Raw genomic sequence first — 14,876 nt, 5'->3', positions numbered from 1 at the left:
ATGAGAGCTGCTCCATCCAAAGTGGGATGGATGCTGTCTCTCCTAACAAGACCAGGTTTTCCCCAGAAGCTTTGCCAATTATCTATGAAGCCCATCTCATTTTTTGGACACCACTCAGACAGCCAGCAATTCAAGGAGAACATGCGGCTAAACATGTCTGACTCATAATGAGTCAAATGACTCTCCTCCAACCGAAATGTGCAATTGTCATTAAACCAGAAAGATCAGATGTGCGCACCTCCATGCGCCTCCAAAAGGATCCCCGCCAAACTTTGGTGTCATTGATTTGTTTTGTCCCGTTTTAAACCTCTGAAGAGTTCTTCAACTTACTCCAGCAAAACACACGGAGACAAAATAAAAATAAATAAATATAACCCAAACGTCGTCATCACCATCATCTCTTCCTGCCTGACTGACTGACAGCAGCAGCTGCAGCGTCACGAGTATCACTGACTGTAATCTAACGTTCCCGCATTTTTGTAGCAAGGGCTAAAATTCCAGCGCCCCAAAGCCATTCATTTTGGCAATGTTGATTTGCCAAATATTTATTAATTTTCCCTAGCAACTACATACAATTGGTTATTTCGCTGCACTTCAAGGGCGCTTGAATGACCGCCCAAGACGAGGAATGATACGTTCTCTGCTTCTGTCGGTGGAAATGCACTGTTGAATGAGTCAGTTGGAGGAAGTGTTGTTTTAATCATTCATATTACATGTAGGCACATACTATTAAGTAAAACTGACATTGATAATACTTTTTAAATATATATATGACTTTTCTCCTCCACATCTAGGAGGGCAGCGCCCGAGCGCCTCCTATGGGCCAGCCGTCACTGGACTGAACAGCTTTTACCAGGAGGACATAGGTCCAAGTCTTAAGAGTCCTGATGCTGCTGGTCTTATTGCATATGCTTATGCAGCCCAGAGTCACGCCTTTTTTTTTCATGCTCCCGTCACGAAATGAGTCCGATTTTTGTGACTTTTTTTTTTTTTTTTACTCACTATTACTAACCCTACTCCTATCCCCAACCCTAACACCCCCCCCCCCCCACCCCCCCAGCTTCACTTTTAATTTCATTCAGCCATCGCGGAATGAATTAGAATGATTTTCTGCTGCCGTGACGAAAATGAGGCGTTTTTCGTCAACATATCATGAACCAATAGATTAATGTATATTTCGTGCTGCTGAATCAGGACTTGCCGTGAGACCGGGTTGGCTTGTGAGATCTGGAAGCTGATCAGTAAACTTAAACAATAACTGGAGGATCCTTTGGTCCCCAGGATGTGTGTTACCAAATGGCATAAACTGAAACAAATTCAGCTAACCGCTGAGTTGCAGTAAGTTTTTGTACCATGAAAATATACAGGAGTAATGATTTTTGTTCATTAAAAGTATTTATTTGCATGGATCTTGCACAAAATAAAGCAGTGGTGTCAAACAGAAATTTTGTTTGCCACATTCATCAGGACCTCATTTATCACTCAGCAGCCCTACTTACACAGAGCAATCATGGTTGAGGACTCACAAACAAGATCAAATATCACAGAGCCACCATAAACAATGCAACACACTGTCACATTCATGTTTTGAAGGCAACTGTTGTGGTGAATATGGGTTTGTATTTGTCCATCACATTGTTGATCCAGTTAATGTATTTGCACAGCTTGGTGTAGATGGTCGGATTAGCTGGGTTGTTGCAACCAAAACCCATCCACTTCAGACCTTGTAGCGTTCCATCACACGCCATGACACTGCTTCCATCAGTCTGGATGAGACAGATCACAAGTTATTATGATGTCAGTGCACATATGGAAGTTAAAATGATACAACAATTTCAGGAACACACACAGAGAGGGAATTAGTCATTAAATCAAATCAATTTTATTTATATAGCGCCAAATCATAACAAACAGTTGTCACAAGGCGCCTTAAATTTAAATTAAATGCACAGCAGGAATAAATTTGATGCTCACCAAACAGTTATCTGTGTGTGCTTGACCAGCGCAGAGCATGAATCCAGTAAGTGTAATCAGGCAATGTATTCATGCATGTCTGGTCATCCACAATAGGCACACTGAGACACGAGGCATTGCTGAGAACCATCTGCTTCACAGAGGAGGGGGTTAGGATACGTATAATTACACATTCAATGTATTGTGTTTGTGTATCATGTACACAAATCACATTTGTGTGACACGTTTTGTACAGATCAGTGGTTTCTGCTGACGATGGCTCACAGATCTTGCAACTTGTTTCCGACAGATTGTTTGTTGTTGTGATGCTTATATACGTTTCTTTTATTTCTGTTTAGCACTCTTCTGGTTATTAATTGTATCTACTCTGAACGTTATTTATAGTCCTGTTGTAATTCGCTAGCGTTTAGCTTTCGTTAGCTTGGTCGACTCCTACCTTCCCACCCGTCATTTTTATAGCTGGTTCTTTTTACCTGGTAAATACTGTTAGTTTTTCAGTCAAACTGCTGTGAATTTTAAGTAATTATTTTACTCCTGTGTAAATCTTAGGAGCGGCTAGCATTTTCGCTAGCAGTTAGCGACTTTGGACCCTCGTTTTCATTTTTTTATTTCATTTTTTTATATACTTCTGTTAGTTAACTGTTAGTGTAACCGTTGTGAACTTTAGCTTAGTACTTTACTCGTGTTAATCTTAGGAGTGGTATATATATATATACGTGGGCTGTCAATAAAGTAACGGTCCTTTTTATTTTTTTCAAAAACTATATGGATTTCATTCATATGTTTTTACGTCAGACATGCTTGAACCCTCGTGCGCATGCGTGAGTGTGGAAAAACTCACACATGCGCACGAGGGTTCAAGCATGTCTGACGTAAAAACATATGAATGAAATCCATATAGTTTTTGAAAAAAATAAAAATGACCGTTACTTTATTGACAGCCCACGTATATATATATATATATATTTTACTGTTCCTACATTTCTAATATTTCTACTCTTTCAGTGTAACTGCTGTGAACTTTAATTAATTTATTTATGTCTGTGTGAGCCTTAGGAGTGGTTAGCTTATCCATTATTGGTTAGCTCATGCTTGCTTGGCTATACTATTGAATTTCCTAGTGCACAAAGTACACTACTTTACCAACTTTACACCCTCCATAAATCCTGTGTGATGCTGGAAGATAGGGTGGCTCTCTTAGAGAGCCCTGTCCGTAAGTTAGAGCAGCTTCTTAGCGCAGTGGAGTTAGATGTTACGGGCACTCCAGATGAAGTTAGTGCTGGGCTGGTTAGTGAGCCCATTAGCATTAGCCTAGAAACACCGGCTGTGGAGGACGGTTTTCAGACTGTGGGAGGCGGAGGTGCCCGGTTGTGGCACCCCAATCACACTCGCCACTGCAAACTGTGAATCGGTTCTCCCCCTTGGATTTACCTGATGTGAATTCTCCGAGCCCACAAGTGACTTCCACTCCTATCTCCAGCCCGAAACACCGGACTTTAGTGATAGGGGATTCTATCACCCGCAGAGTCAGGTTACAGACGCCGGCTGATGTTAAATTATTCCTGGGGCCAGAGCTGCCGACATTGCATCACATCTTAGGGTGCTGACGCTGCAGAAGGGAAGACAGATGAAGGAACATGACATGAGATATAGCCATAGTTATTCACGTCGGCACCAATGATATCAGGATGAAGTACTCAGAGGTCACAAAAATGGACATAGAGAGGACTTGTGACCTTGCCAGAAAGATGTGTTGACATTGATTAATAGTCTCTGGTCCCCTCCCGGGGTACTGATGAGGCGTTTAGCAGGCTGACATCATTAAATAGGTGGCTGGCGCAGTTTTGTCAACAGCAAGGCTTTAGCTTTATTGATAACTGGCCTTCGTTCTGGGGCCGCCATGGCCTGCTGATGCCGGACATCCTCCACCCTACTGCGGAAGGTGCCGCCATCTTGTCTGCAAACATAGATAGAGCTCTACAGGGAGGGTAACATTAGAAATCTACAGCAGGCCACGGAGCAGGTGATTAGAGACCCTGCCATGCTTATGACAAATGTGGGTGTGGAATCCATTAGCTTAACGGGGAAATTAGTGCAGAAAATCCACTATGGTGATAGTGCAGTTTATCTGCCATGGAGGGAAATTCAACAAGTTGAGACTGTGGCCTGCTTCAGTAGACGTGTCCATAAAAATCATAGAGGGATATGCTTTGCAAACTTAATATTATGATGTTGAAATTGAGGATGGCTCAGTGGTTGTTCCAGTAATAGCAAAGATTTTGTGTCTGCTACCTACAACGCGCATGGAATGTCTCAAACCTAAACCTACTTCTAGGCATCTTATATATGCCACTCTGGAACCACCCTAAACCCAAACAGTTCAACTGTTAACCCCACTGAGGTCCTTAGACTGGGTCTCATTAACATAAGAACACTGTCCTCAAAATCATTGTTGATTAATTATTTAATTATTGATCATCACTTAGATATCATTGGGTTATGTGAAACCTGGCTTAAACCTACAGCTGTCCTCCCCTTAAATGAAGCCTGCCCACCAGCATATTGCATTTAGTCATGTCCCTCATGATGCGAAGCAAGGCGGGGGTGTTGCTCTTATTTATAAATCTAGGTTTAGCTTATTAGCTATTGGGGGTCACAAATATAACTCGTTTGAGCATCTGATTCTCCGCTCCACTCAGGATATTACACATTGCCAAGGTCAGAAGAATAAAAATCAGCAGTATTACTTTGTCACTGTACGAGACTGGTAACTTTGGAGACTTTGTTGACTTAACATTCATATAAATAAACCTTCTGTTCCCCTCTGCAAATTATTTATGGAAATTGTGGATGCATTAGGATTTCGGCAATGCATTCGGGATTCGACGCACATTAGAGGAAATACCCTGGATCTGGTTCTCGCACGTGGTATTGCTGTCACGAATACTGACATCATGCCTCGTACATCAGTGGTCTCTGATCACTCACTTATTAAGTTTACAGTTTCGCTGCCGTGTTTTGGAACAACAACCTTATTTATCACTGCAGCGATGCATCAACTCCTCAACTAAGACTGAACTAGAAGCTAGACTGCCTGATGTCTTAGCCTCACTTTTGACAAATACCCAATCAGTAGACAGACTTGTGGATAGTTTAAACTCAGTGCTCAAAACGACACTCGACAGGATTGCACCACCTGTGTTGAAACCGCGCTCCCCAAAAATCGCAGTCACCTTGGTTCAGTGATAACCTGCGTGACCTAAAGCATAAAGCAAGAGGTCTAGAACAGAAATGGCGTCATTCAAAATTAGAAGTATTCCACCTTGTGTGGTGTGATGCTATCTTAGACTATAAGCATGCATTATTGGCTACAAAGCGGATCTATTACTCTGATTTGATCAACAAAAAAGCATAACTCAAAGTTCTTATTCAACACGGTGGCAACACTTATTCATGGACAACCACCTGTAGCTCGCTCTCCTTTTACAGCACAAGATTTCCTGGATTACTTTGAGAAGAAAATAGATGACAGTAGGTTGAACATATCAAAGCATGCCTAAACCCAGCCACTACACCCTGCTATTGAGGTGGGCGCCACTACTGAGATATTACCTAAATTTACAGGATTTGATAGCATCTCTCTAGACATGCTGATGAAACTCGTAACGTCAACAAAAAGCACAACCTGTTTATTTGATCCTATACCAACAAAACTGTCAGCTCATAGACTATCTTACTGAGAATAATCTCTTTGAGCCACTGCAGTCTGCTTTTAGAAAATATCATTCCACAGAGATGGCTCTCACTGAAGTGGTGAATGATCTTCTGCTTACAATGGATTCGGACACCACTACGGTTCTGCTGCTGTTAGATCTCAGTACTGCATTTGATACAGTGGATCATTATATTCTACTTGATAGGCTGGAAAATCATTTTGGGATTACTGGGAGTGCCCTTGCATGGCTGACGTCATACTTGACCAGTCGTTCTCACTGTATTTTGTACAGTAACACTACCTCTAACCTTAGTGACATGAAATTTGGGGTTCCACAGGGGTCTGTCTTAGGCACCCTGCTTTTCTCCCTTTATATAGCACCCCTTGGGCACATATTGCTGTGTTTTGGGATTACCTTTCATTGCTATGCAGATGATACCCAGTTATATATGACGATAATTGCTGGTAATCTCTTTCACATAAAATCCTTAGAAGATTGCCTTGCAGCAGTGAGAAGTTGGATGTCTAGAAGCTTCTTACTTTTAAACTCTGAAAAGAATGAAATGATGGTTCTTGGTCCAGTGAAACATCTGCATCAATTTGACCAGCTAACGCTTGGCCTAGGCTCATGTGTCATACGAGGGTAGGCTGAAAAGTTCTAAGGCTCACTATAATGCAGTTAATGCAGTACTCCTTCATGAGGAGCCTTAGAATTTTTCAGCCTACCCTCGTACATCACACTGACAAAGTGAGGAACCTTGGGGTAATTTTTGATCCTACATTGTCCTTGGCCTCCATATTAGAAATATTACTATGACTGCTTTCTTCCACCTGCGAAATATAGCGAAGATTCATCCCATCCTGTCTATGGCTGATGCTAAGACCCTGATCCACGCGTTCATCTCTTCTAGATTGGACTACTGTAATGTTCTATTTTCTGGTTTACCGCAGTCTAGCATTAGGGGTCTCCAATTGGTTCAGAATGCTCCAACTGGTTCAGAAGCAGAAGGTTTGACCACATTACATCCATTTTGGCGTCTCTTTACTGGCTTCCTGTCCCAGTGAGATCATGAGGTTCTTGTTATGTGTCGGACGCAGCTCGGAGAACCGACCAGCGTTTGAAGGACCCAGTATGAAATAAGCAGAGCACGGTACAAAGGCTAACTGAATTTAATACATAACAGTGATGTGATACAAAACAACAAAAGAGTGTGCGGTCTGGCGTGGTGGTGATACGGTGCGCTCCCAGCAGCGCTAACGGTCCAGAGCCAGAAGCCGTTCGGACCCAAGGACCCCGCCGGCACCCCCCAGGTGGCCGCAACAAACCGAGTCTGTGAAAGAAGGAACCATTATGTGAGTCCACACTCTACACACAGAGAGACCACTCAAAGGTGTACATAAACAGCAAACACTTCCTGGCTTAATTACTAATCAGCTTCCCAACCTGCAGGCATGGAACATCCAGTTCACAAAACTCCACTGCAGTGGAAGCCGATACATGACTAACGTACAGCTCAATATAATAAGGTGTGAGGGACACCACATTTACTGACTGTATAAATGTTAGTCACAAAATCTAACGTACCTCAGGAAGTGTGCTGACGAGCGTGAGACCTCACCCCCTCCTCTTTCACAGACCGTGCATCAAACCCTGGACATTCTCTGCATCCACTGATGATGAGATGGCTCCCGAGACGACGATCTCACCCGTCTGGTCACAAGGTCGAGTCTCTGGCAAATACACACTGTGTACTCCAGTCTTAAATGCCACCATGTTCCAATCCATGAAGATGCACCACAGCTGTGAGTCCTGACGAGCCACAGGTGATCAGCCGCAGGTGATCAGGGTGAGGTCCTGATAAACTCAGCTACACAGCCACTCAGTCCCAAATGCAAGCCACCTGGAAGGAAAAACAAAAGACAGAAACAAAAAGGCAGCCAGGCCCCCCAGCCATACAACAGTTCCCCACCCTCACGGGAAGCCTCCCGGCGACCACACAAACCTGGCCCAGGAGAAACACCCCCCTCCAGGGACCATGGCTGGAAACCGTATCCGCATTCATCTTCCAACAGAATCCTCATCTACAGAACGGTAGGTGTCTTCTCCTCTGGCTGCATCTTTGCCCTTGTTTCTATCAGTCAATTAGCACAGGTGTGGCCAGGAGTTCTTGAACCTGTGCGGTCAGCCTTTGTCCAACCATGTTCACAGTCTGATTAGTCATAAAACAAAAAAGACAAACACAAACAACCAAAACACCCCCCCCTCCCCAGAGGCCCGTTCCATCAAACCCCGGGAAGGGGAGAAAAGAAAAACAACCCAAACTTAAGCTAACAAATAAACACTAACACCCCCCCCCCCCCCCCCAGAGGACCGTTCCATCAAACCCCGGGAAGGGGAGAAAAGAAAAACAACCCAAACTTAAGTTTGCTAATAAAACTGCTAAACCCCCCCCCCCCCCAACGACATGTAGGGACCAACACCCCCCAGAGGACATCCCGCCAGCGCCAGGAGTAATAACCACAGCCGAGGTCCCTCTGGGATCCAACGTCACCCATGGGGACTCCCAGCGCCTCCCAGAGGACCATTCCATCAACCCCAGGAGACGCCTCCCCTCATGACCAACGGACCCAGCCCCGGCCGTCTATGGCTAGATGGACCATGGACCCACAGCCCTTTCCCCCCCCAGAGGACACCACAGTCAAACCCTGAGGGCGGAAACTGGGAGGAAAAACAAAAGGAGAAAAAAAAACACATACAAACAAAACAACCCCAACCCCACCCCCTTGGCGCTGTGGAAACTGGAAGCACGTCCAGTGTCACCAACCGTGACTATACCCCAGAAGCCAACTGGGAGGAGTGGAACAGCGGTTATGGCAGACAGCACAAAACGGCGCCACTCCTCCGACTTCTAAACCAGCCACTAGCTGCGGGTATATCCCACTGCCCCAAACCTCAGCCACGCCGATGGCAGACGGCTCAAAGGCGTGCTGAAGCCGGAGGTGGAACAGGGAAACAACAAACAAAAACATCCCCCCCCCCCAGGTGCAGAGGTTACCTGGGAAACGCCCAGCATAACCAAACTGCACCACTCCAGCAACGCCGACACTATGGCTCACACGGCTGGAGCCAGAGGAGAAGAGAGGGAACAAAAAGAAAATACCCCAAACCCCCCCCCTCCCCTCCCGGGTGCAGAGGTTACCTGGGAAACGCCCAGCACAACCAAACTGCACCACTCCAGCAACGCCGACTCTACGACTCACCCGGCTGGAGTCAGAGGAGAAGAGAGGGCATAACAAAAAACAAAACAAAAAAAAGAAAAAACAACCCAATTACCCCCCCATGACCCCCCAGGGGACCGTCCCATCAAACCCTGGGAGGCGAAACCGAAAGAAATAAAAAAGACTAACAGACTAACATAAGGTTGCTTGGGTCCTTTTTTTTTTGTTTTTTTTTTGACAGAACTGCAGGGTCACGACCCCAGACACTAAATAGTGTAAAACAAAAAATAAAATCCCACACAAAAACCAACTCAAAAAACACCCACACAAAATGAACTAACACAAAACAAATCAGTGACATATACCATTAAGCTCAAACAAATCGAACACACCTGTTCTAACTTAAGAGCTTAACGGTAATGTGACTAAGTCACCAAAAGAGGGAGCCAAAGTGCTAAAAATGAAAAAAACCCCTTTGGTGACAGAAAACAAACAAGCTGCATCTCCGTGCGCAGCTGTGTGCAACACACAACCAAAATGTGCTCAACTAAATAACGCCGGAGCTGATACAACAGACGCAGTAGTTATCTTTATCCAGGGAAACGGGGCTACAACTGTAACACAGGAAGCTCAGCGACCCGTGCCACAGAGCTCCGCCGTGCGCGTGCACCCATTACAGACACACTCTTGCAGCTCCCGTTTAAACCTCTTATCCGGTCGGAGCGTGACGCGAAGCCGTCGCCAGTCACACTCCACCACGACCCACGGATAAGGCACAACACAGGAACACGGCTGCAAGAGAGCACAAATCAGTATTCAGCAATGGGTCTCAAACACGCACCATCCGGGCGGAGAGCACCCGCAACTGATCCGGATAACTACTGAACGTCTGCTGCCGCCTTCCCGGCGCGTTACCGTCTCTGCTACCGCTGGGTCCGTGATGTTTGGCCAGAGACTACTGTTATGTGTCGGACGCAGCTCGGAGAACCGACCAGCGTTTGAAGGACCCAGTATGAAATAAGCAGAGCACGGTACAAAGGCTAACTGAATTTAATACATAACAGTGATGTGATACAAAACAACAAAAGAGTGTGCGGTCTGGCGTGGTGGTGATACGGTGCGCTCCCAGCAGCGCTAACGGTCCGGAGCCAGAAGCCGTTCGGACCCAAGGACCCCGCCGACACCCCCCAGGTGGCCGCAACAAACCGAGTCTGTGAAAGAAGGAACCATTATGTGAGTCCACACTCTACACACAGAGAGACCACTCAAAGGTGTACATAAACAGCAAACACTTCCTGGCTTAATTACTAATCAGCTTCCCAACCTGCAGGCATGGAACATCCAGTTCACAAAACTCCACTGCAGTGGAAGCCGATACATGACTAACGTACAGCTCAATATAATAAGGTGTGAGGGACACCACATTTACTGACTGTATAAACGTTAGTCACAAAATCTAACGTACCTCAGGAAGTGTGCTGACGAGCATGAGACCTCACCCCCTCCTCTTTCACAGACCGTGCATCAAACCTTGGACGTTCTCTGCATCCACTGATGATGAGATGGCTCCCGAGACGACGATCTCACCCGTCTGGTCACAAGGTCGAGTCTCTGGCAAATACACACTGTGTACTCCAGTCTTAAATGCCACCATGTTCCAATCCATGAAGATGCACCACAGCTGTGAGTCCTGACGAGCCGCAGGTGATCAGCCGCAGGTGATCAGGGTGAGGTCCTGATAAACTCAGCTACACAGCCACTCAGTCCCAAATGCAAGCCACCTGGAAGGAAAAACAAAAGACAGAAACAAAAAGGCAGCCAGGCCCCCCAGCCATACAACAGTTCTGCTACTAACCTATAAAATTATTCATGGACTGACATCTTCCTACCTAACTGACCTAATTAAACCTTACGTACAGGCCCGGGCTTTGCGTTCTCAGGGTGCAGGACTACTTTGTGTCCCTAGGGTGAATAAGAAGTCTGCAGGTCATAGAGCTTTCTCTTATCATGCCCCTGTTCTGTGGAATGGTCTCCTTGCATCAATAAAACAATCAGATTCTGTGGAGACTTTCAGTTCCAGACTTAAGACGCACTTATTTTCCCTTTCATATGGCTAGCATACTGGTACAGTTTTGTTTTACACTTTTTACTCTTTTAATTCATGTTATCACTAATTGCAGCGGGCTGCAGCCTCAACTTTACCTAAATTCTGGGTCTTTTAGTGAAGCTTAGTGCTAGCGGCCAGCGATCACCTTAGTATTTCTTCTGCTTTTCTTCTTGATTAATGCTGGCAAATTATACAGCATTTTTTGTCTTTCTGATGCCTGATTCTGTTTTTTCTCTGTTTAAGGTGCAGCTCCATCCAGAGATGGGAGTTGTGTTTGTGTTGGCGACCCTCCTGTCTTGTGCACCAACAGCAATTCTTGTATATTTGTCCGTGAATTGTTCTGTGAATTATTTCTGTAATTTATGTTTGTAGCATGGCCCAAGCAGAGGGTCACCCCTTTGAGTCTGGTCTGGTTGAGGTTTGTTCCTCAGAGCGAGTTTTTCCTTACCACTGTTGCTCTGGGGGTTGGTAAGGTTAGACCCTACCTGTGTGAAGCGCCTTGAGGCAACTCTGTTGTGATTTGGCGCTATATAAAGGAAATAAATTGAAAATAAATTGAAATTGTGTATCACAAAATGTAATAACACAAAAACTGTGCCACCCACTCCAGAAATAACAGGCATTAGAATGCAGATGCACACTTCGTGATAAAACTGCCAAAACATAAAGTTTGGCCAAGACATTGCAAAAATTCACTAGTTACACTGAAAAAAAGAGAATAGTTGGATCAACTTAAAAAAGCATTACAATAGGTAAAACCTGAATGAATTAAGTTGTTTGAACTTACATTCGTAAGCTAGATCAACTCTAGATCAACTCTACCTTGCAAACGTAAGTTCAAACAACTTATTTCATTCAGGTTTTACCAATTTTAACACTTTTTAAAGTTGGTTCATTATTCAGTGTATGTTGCCCATGTTACACTCAAAAAAGAACCAACTTGAAAAAGCATTACAGTTGGTAAAACCTGAATGAATTAAATTGTTTGAACTTGTGTTGAGTTGATCTAACTTGTTAACTTAAGTTCAAACAACTTAATTCATTCAGGTTTAACCAACTGTAATGCTTTTTGAAGTTGGTTCTTTTTTCAGTGTAACATGGAGTGCCATACACTGAAAAAAGAACCAACTAAAAGTGTTAAAATTGGTAAAACCTGAATGAATTAAGTTGTTTGAACTTACGTTTGTAAGCTAGATCAACTCTAGATCAACTCTACCTTGCAAACATAAGTTCAAAAACTTAATTCATTCAGGTTTTGCCAATTTTAACACTTTAAGTTGGTTCTTTTTTCAGTGTATGGCACTCCATGTTACATTGAAAAAAGAACTAACATGAAGAAGGATTACCATTGGTAAAACCTGAATGAATTAAGTTGTCTGAACTTAAGTTAGCAAGTTAGAGTTAGATCAACTCAACGTACATTCAACCAACTTAATTCTTTCAGGTTTTACCAACTGTAAGGCTTTTTTAAGTTGATTCAACTATTGCATTTATCAGTGTATTTTCATAAAAAATGACACCTACATTTATTACAAATTTTCTCTGGTGTCATTCTGATTTCAACAACACCAACAATAAATGCAAACTTTTTAACAAGGCAACCCGGTGCTGTATGTTTGTTGCACTTCTGTGTGGTTAGCCTGGCATAACAAGGCTTTTGATTTCCAGGGGGTTTTATCAACAAGTGCACACAAAATTCTGCTTTGACTGGCAAACTCTCTATCATGGAAAGCCAAATTAGATTGTATAAATGGTAAAGTTTGTATTTTGTTGTTGGCTTTCTTTTTATTGAAATCCACACATCTGCCATAAATGTTTTTTTCATTACAGGAGTTAAAACAATTATTTTTGTGATTTAGCATAATGAATGATTAATACATTAAGTTCCTTCGACTTGTTTCCGTCAAGGTCATCACAATATGTTGCTGTGGCACAAGTTTCACAATGGATGCCCTTTCTGATGCAACTCCATACTGCAAGGAGAAAGGGCAATGGCAGACTTAAGCATTTCACACTGGAAAGAAGTACAATTATCCACTTGGCTACCACCCCTGCATTAAGGTCACAAAGAGTACACGCTAAAAAATGAGCCGCTGTCTCAACAAGAAAAGTGATGTAACAATTTGCATAGGTTTTTTAAAGTTATTTCAACTTAATTAGAGAAGTCTTGTGGCATTAACTCAGTTGAAAGTTGAAATAACTAAGTTGAAATAACAAAAAAAAATTATGCAAATTGTTACATCAATTTTTCTCATTGAGTCAGCAGTTCCTTTTCTTAGAGTGTACTTTGTGCTGATCTTTGCGTTGAATGGTGTGATCACAAAATACATAAGACAAAAGCAGTGTCAGTTGTTGGTGTGCCAATAATTTTTTCGACCACTGGTGGGTAAATGAAAGTCTCACTTTGCCTGAGTGATTTGTCCATTTTTCAATAAAATTTAATCATGTGAGGGAACATTTGATGCTCGACTTGTAACTCAGCCTCAGGTCACATGATTGTGAAAAGTTTATGAACTTCCATAGACTTTCATATGACCAAATTATATTATTTTGACTGAAATTTAATGAAAACACTGAAATTAAGTTTTGGAATACATTTCCATGTATGCTAACACTGACAGGCACTTGCATACTCTGACCGGCCGCCCCAGCTTCTGACCTGACAGTCAGTGGGGTATAGAAATCAGTGTTAACACTGTATTGTAAGAAATGTGTCTACAAACAGGCATTCTGATTTCTAGACCACAAAAATGATCCAACTCAAAACTGCCCCACACCTTACACGAGCTGGCTGGATGTGGACCAACACCAGGTGAGATCATTATATAGTACTGTCCGGGACTGTAACTCCTAATAGAAAACTACAGTGTTTAACAGGCTTGAAATACATACAGTACCCTCTAAAAGTATTGGAACACTTGGTAATTAGTTTATGCCTTTTGTATATATATATGCTTTCAGTTCGAGTTTAAGGAATATAATTTTAGAAATTTTTATTTTTTGTACTTTTTGTATTTGAATTGGCATAAACAAATTAAAATGTGTCAAATGCCAAGTGTTCCAATACATTTGGAGGACACTGTATACAGACAGTGAGTGTATTTCTCCTTTCAGCCCCAAGCCATTCTGAAGAGAAATGTGCTTAGAAATACACACGGTGCCATTGTAATCAGATAAGAAAAACAGAGTGAAACGCTATGACAAGATTACTTACAACTGCTTTGCTGTCATTATTCTAAAGACTCATAGGCACTTTTAAATCCACTTACATTGATATCTCATGGTGGAGCCCCAGCCGCTGACATAACAGGTGTCCCCAGGCTTTGGGCATCTACTGGACAAAGGGATGGGCTGCACATAGTGGTTAAAGCAGGCTGGTTTTGCCAGGCGGACCATTGTAAGACTCTGCAAGGGTGAGCGGTATGGACTGTGGCGGATCACCTCAGCAACTTGAATGTGCTGCTCGGTGCCCTCTTCCATAGTCTTGTCATGTTCCCAGAGAGATGCAATGGCACTGTTGGAACTGCACATACACACAGGGAAGTGAATGAGGGACAAGAAAAGTGAGGTTGGTCGGAGAAAACAGACAGTTTATAACAGTACAGAATCACCATGGATGTCTCATGTAGAACTGACCAGGGAGCCATAAGTCTTACTCCCACATGAACTGCAGGCCTGGTTTAATTTAGTTAACAATAATTAAATAAATAAGTCATGTCACACTGAGTTACAATACAGTAATTATTAAATGATCACTGTCATCATTAATTACAAAGTGCAACACTTCAGAGATTTCTCTGTTTGTTTGGGGCTCATTCTCAGTAATAGCATAAAGTTATAGTTCTTTTGCATACATGTATT

General features: G+C 43.2%; 1 protein-coding gene across 1 annotated transcript; it reads right to left on the bottom strand.

The window, feature by feature from the left end:
- Positions 1–1,487: 1,487 nt before the first annotated feature.
- On the bottom strand, positions 1,488–14,662 carry LOC117513423 (trypsinogen-like protein 3). Its single transcript, XM_034173608.1, is given in 6 exon segments — positions 1,488–1,766; positions 1,975–2,017; positions 2,019–2,093; positions 13,472–13,484; positions 14,285–14,538; positions 14,652–14,662. Coding segments are annotated over 6 exon segments (582 nt in total). The 3' UTR covers positions 1,488–1,580.
- Positions 14,663–14,876: the final 214 nt, after the last annotated feature.

Source organism: Thalassophryne amazonica, chromosome 7, assembly GCF_902500255.1.
Source record: "Thalassophryne amazonica chromosome 7, fThaAma1.1, whole genome shotgun sequence".
Taxonomy (NCBI): Eukaryota; Metazoa; Chordata; class Actinopteri; order Batrachoidiformes; family Batrachoididae; genus Thalassophryne; species Thalassophryne amazonica.
This window is presented reverse-complemented; position numbering and strand designations above follow the sequence as displayed.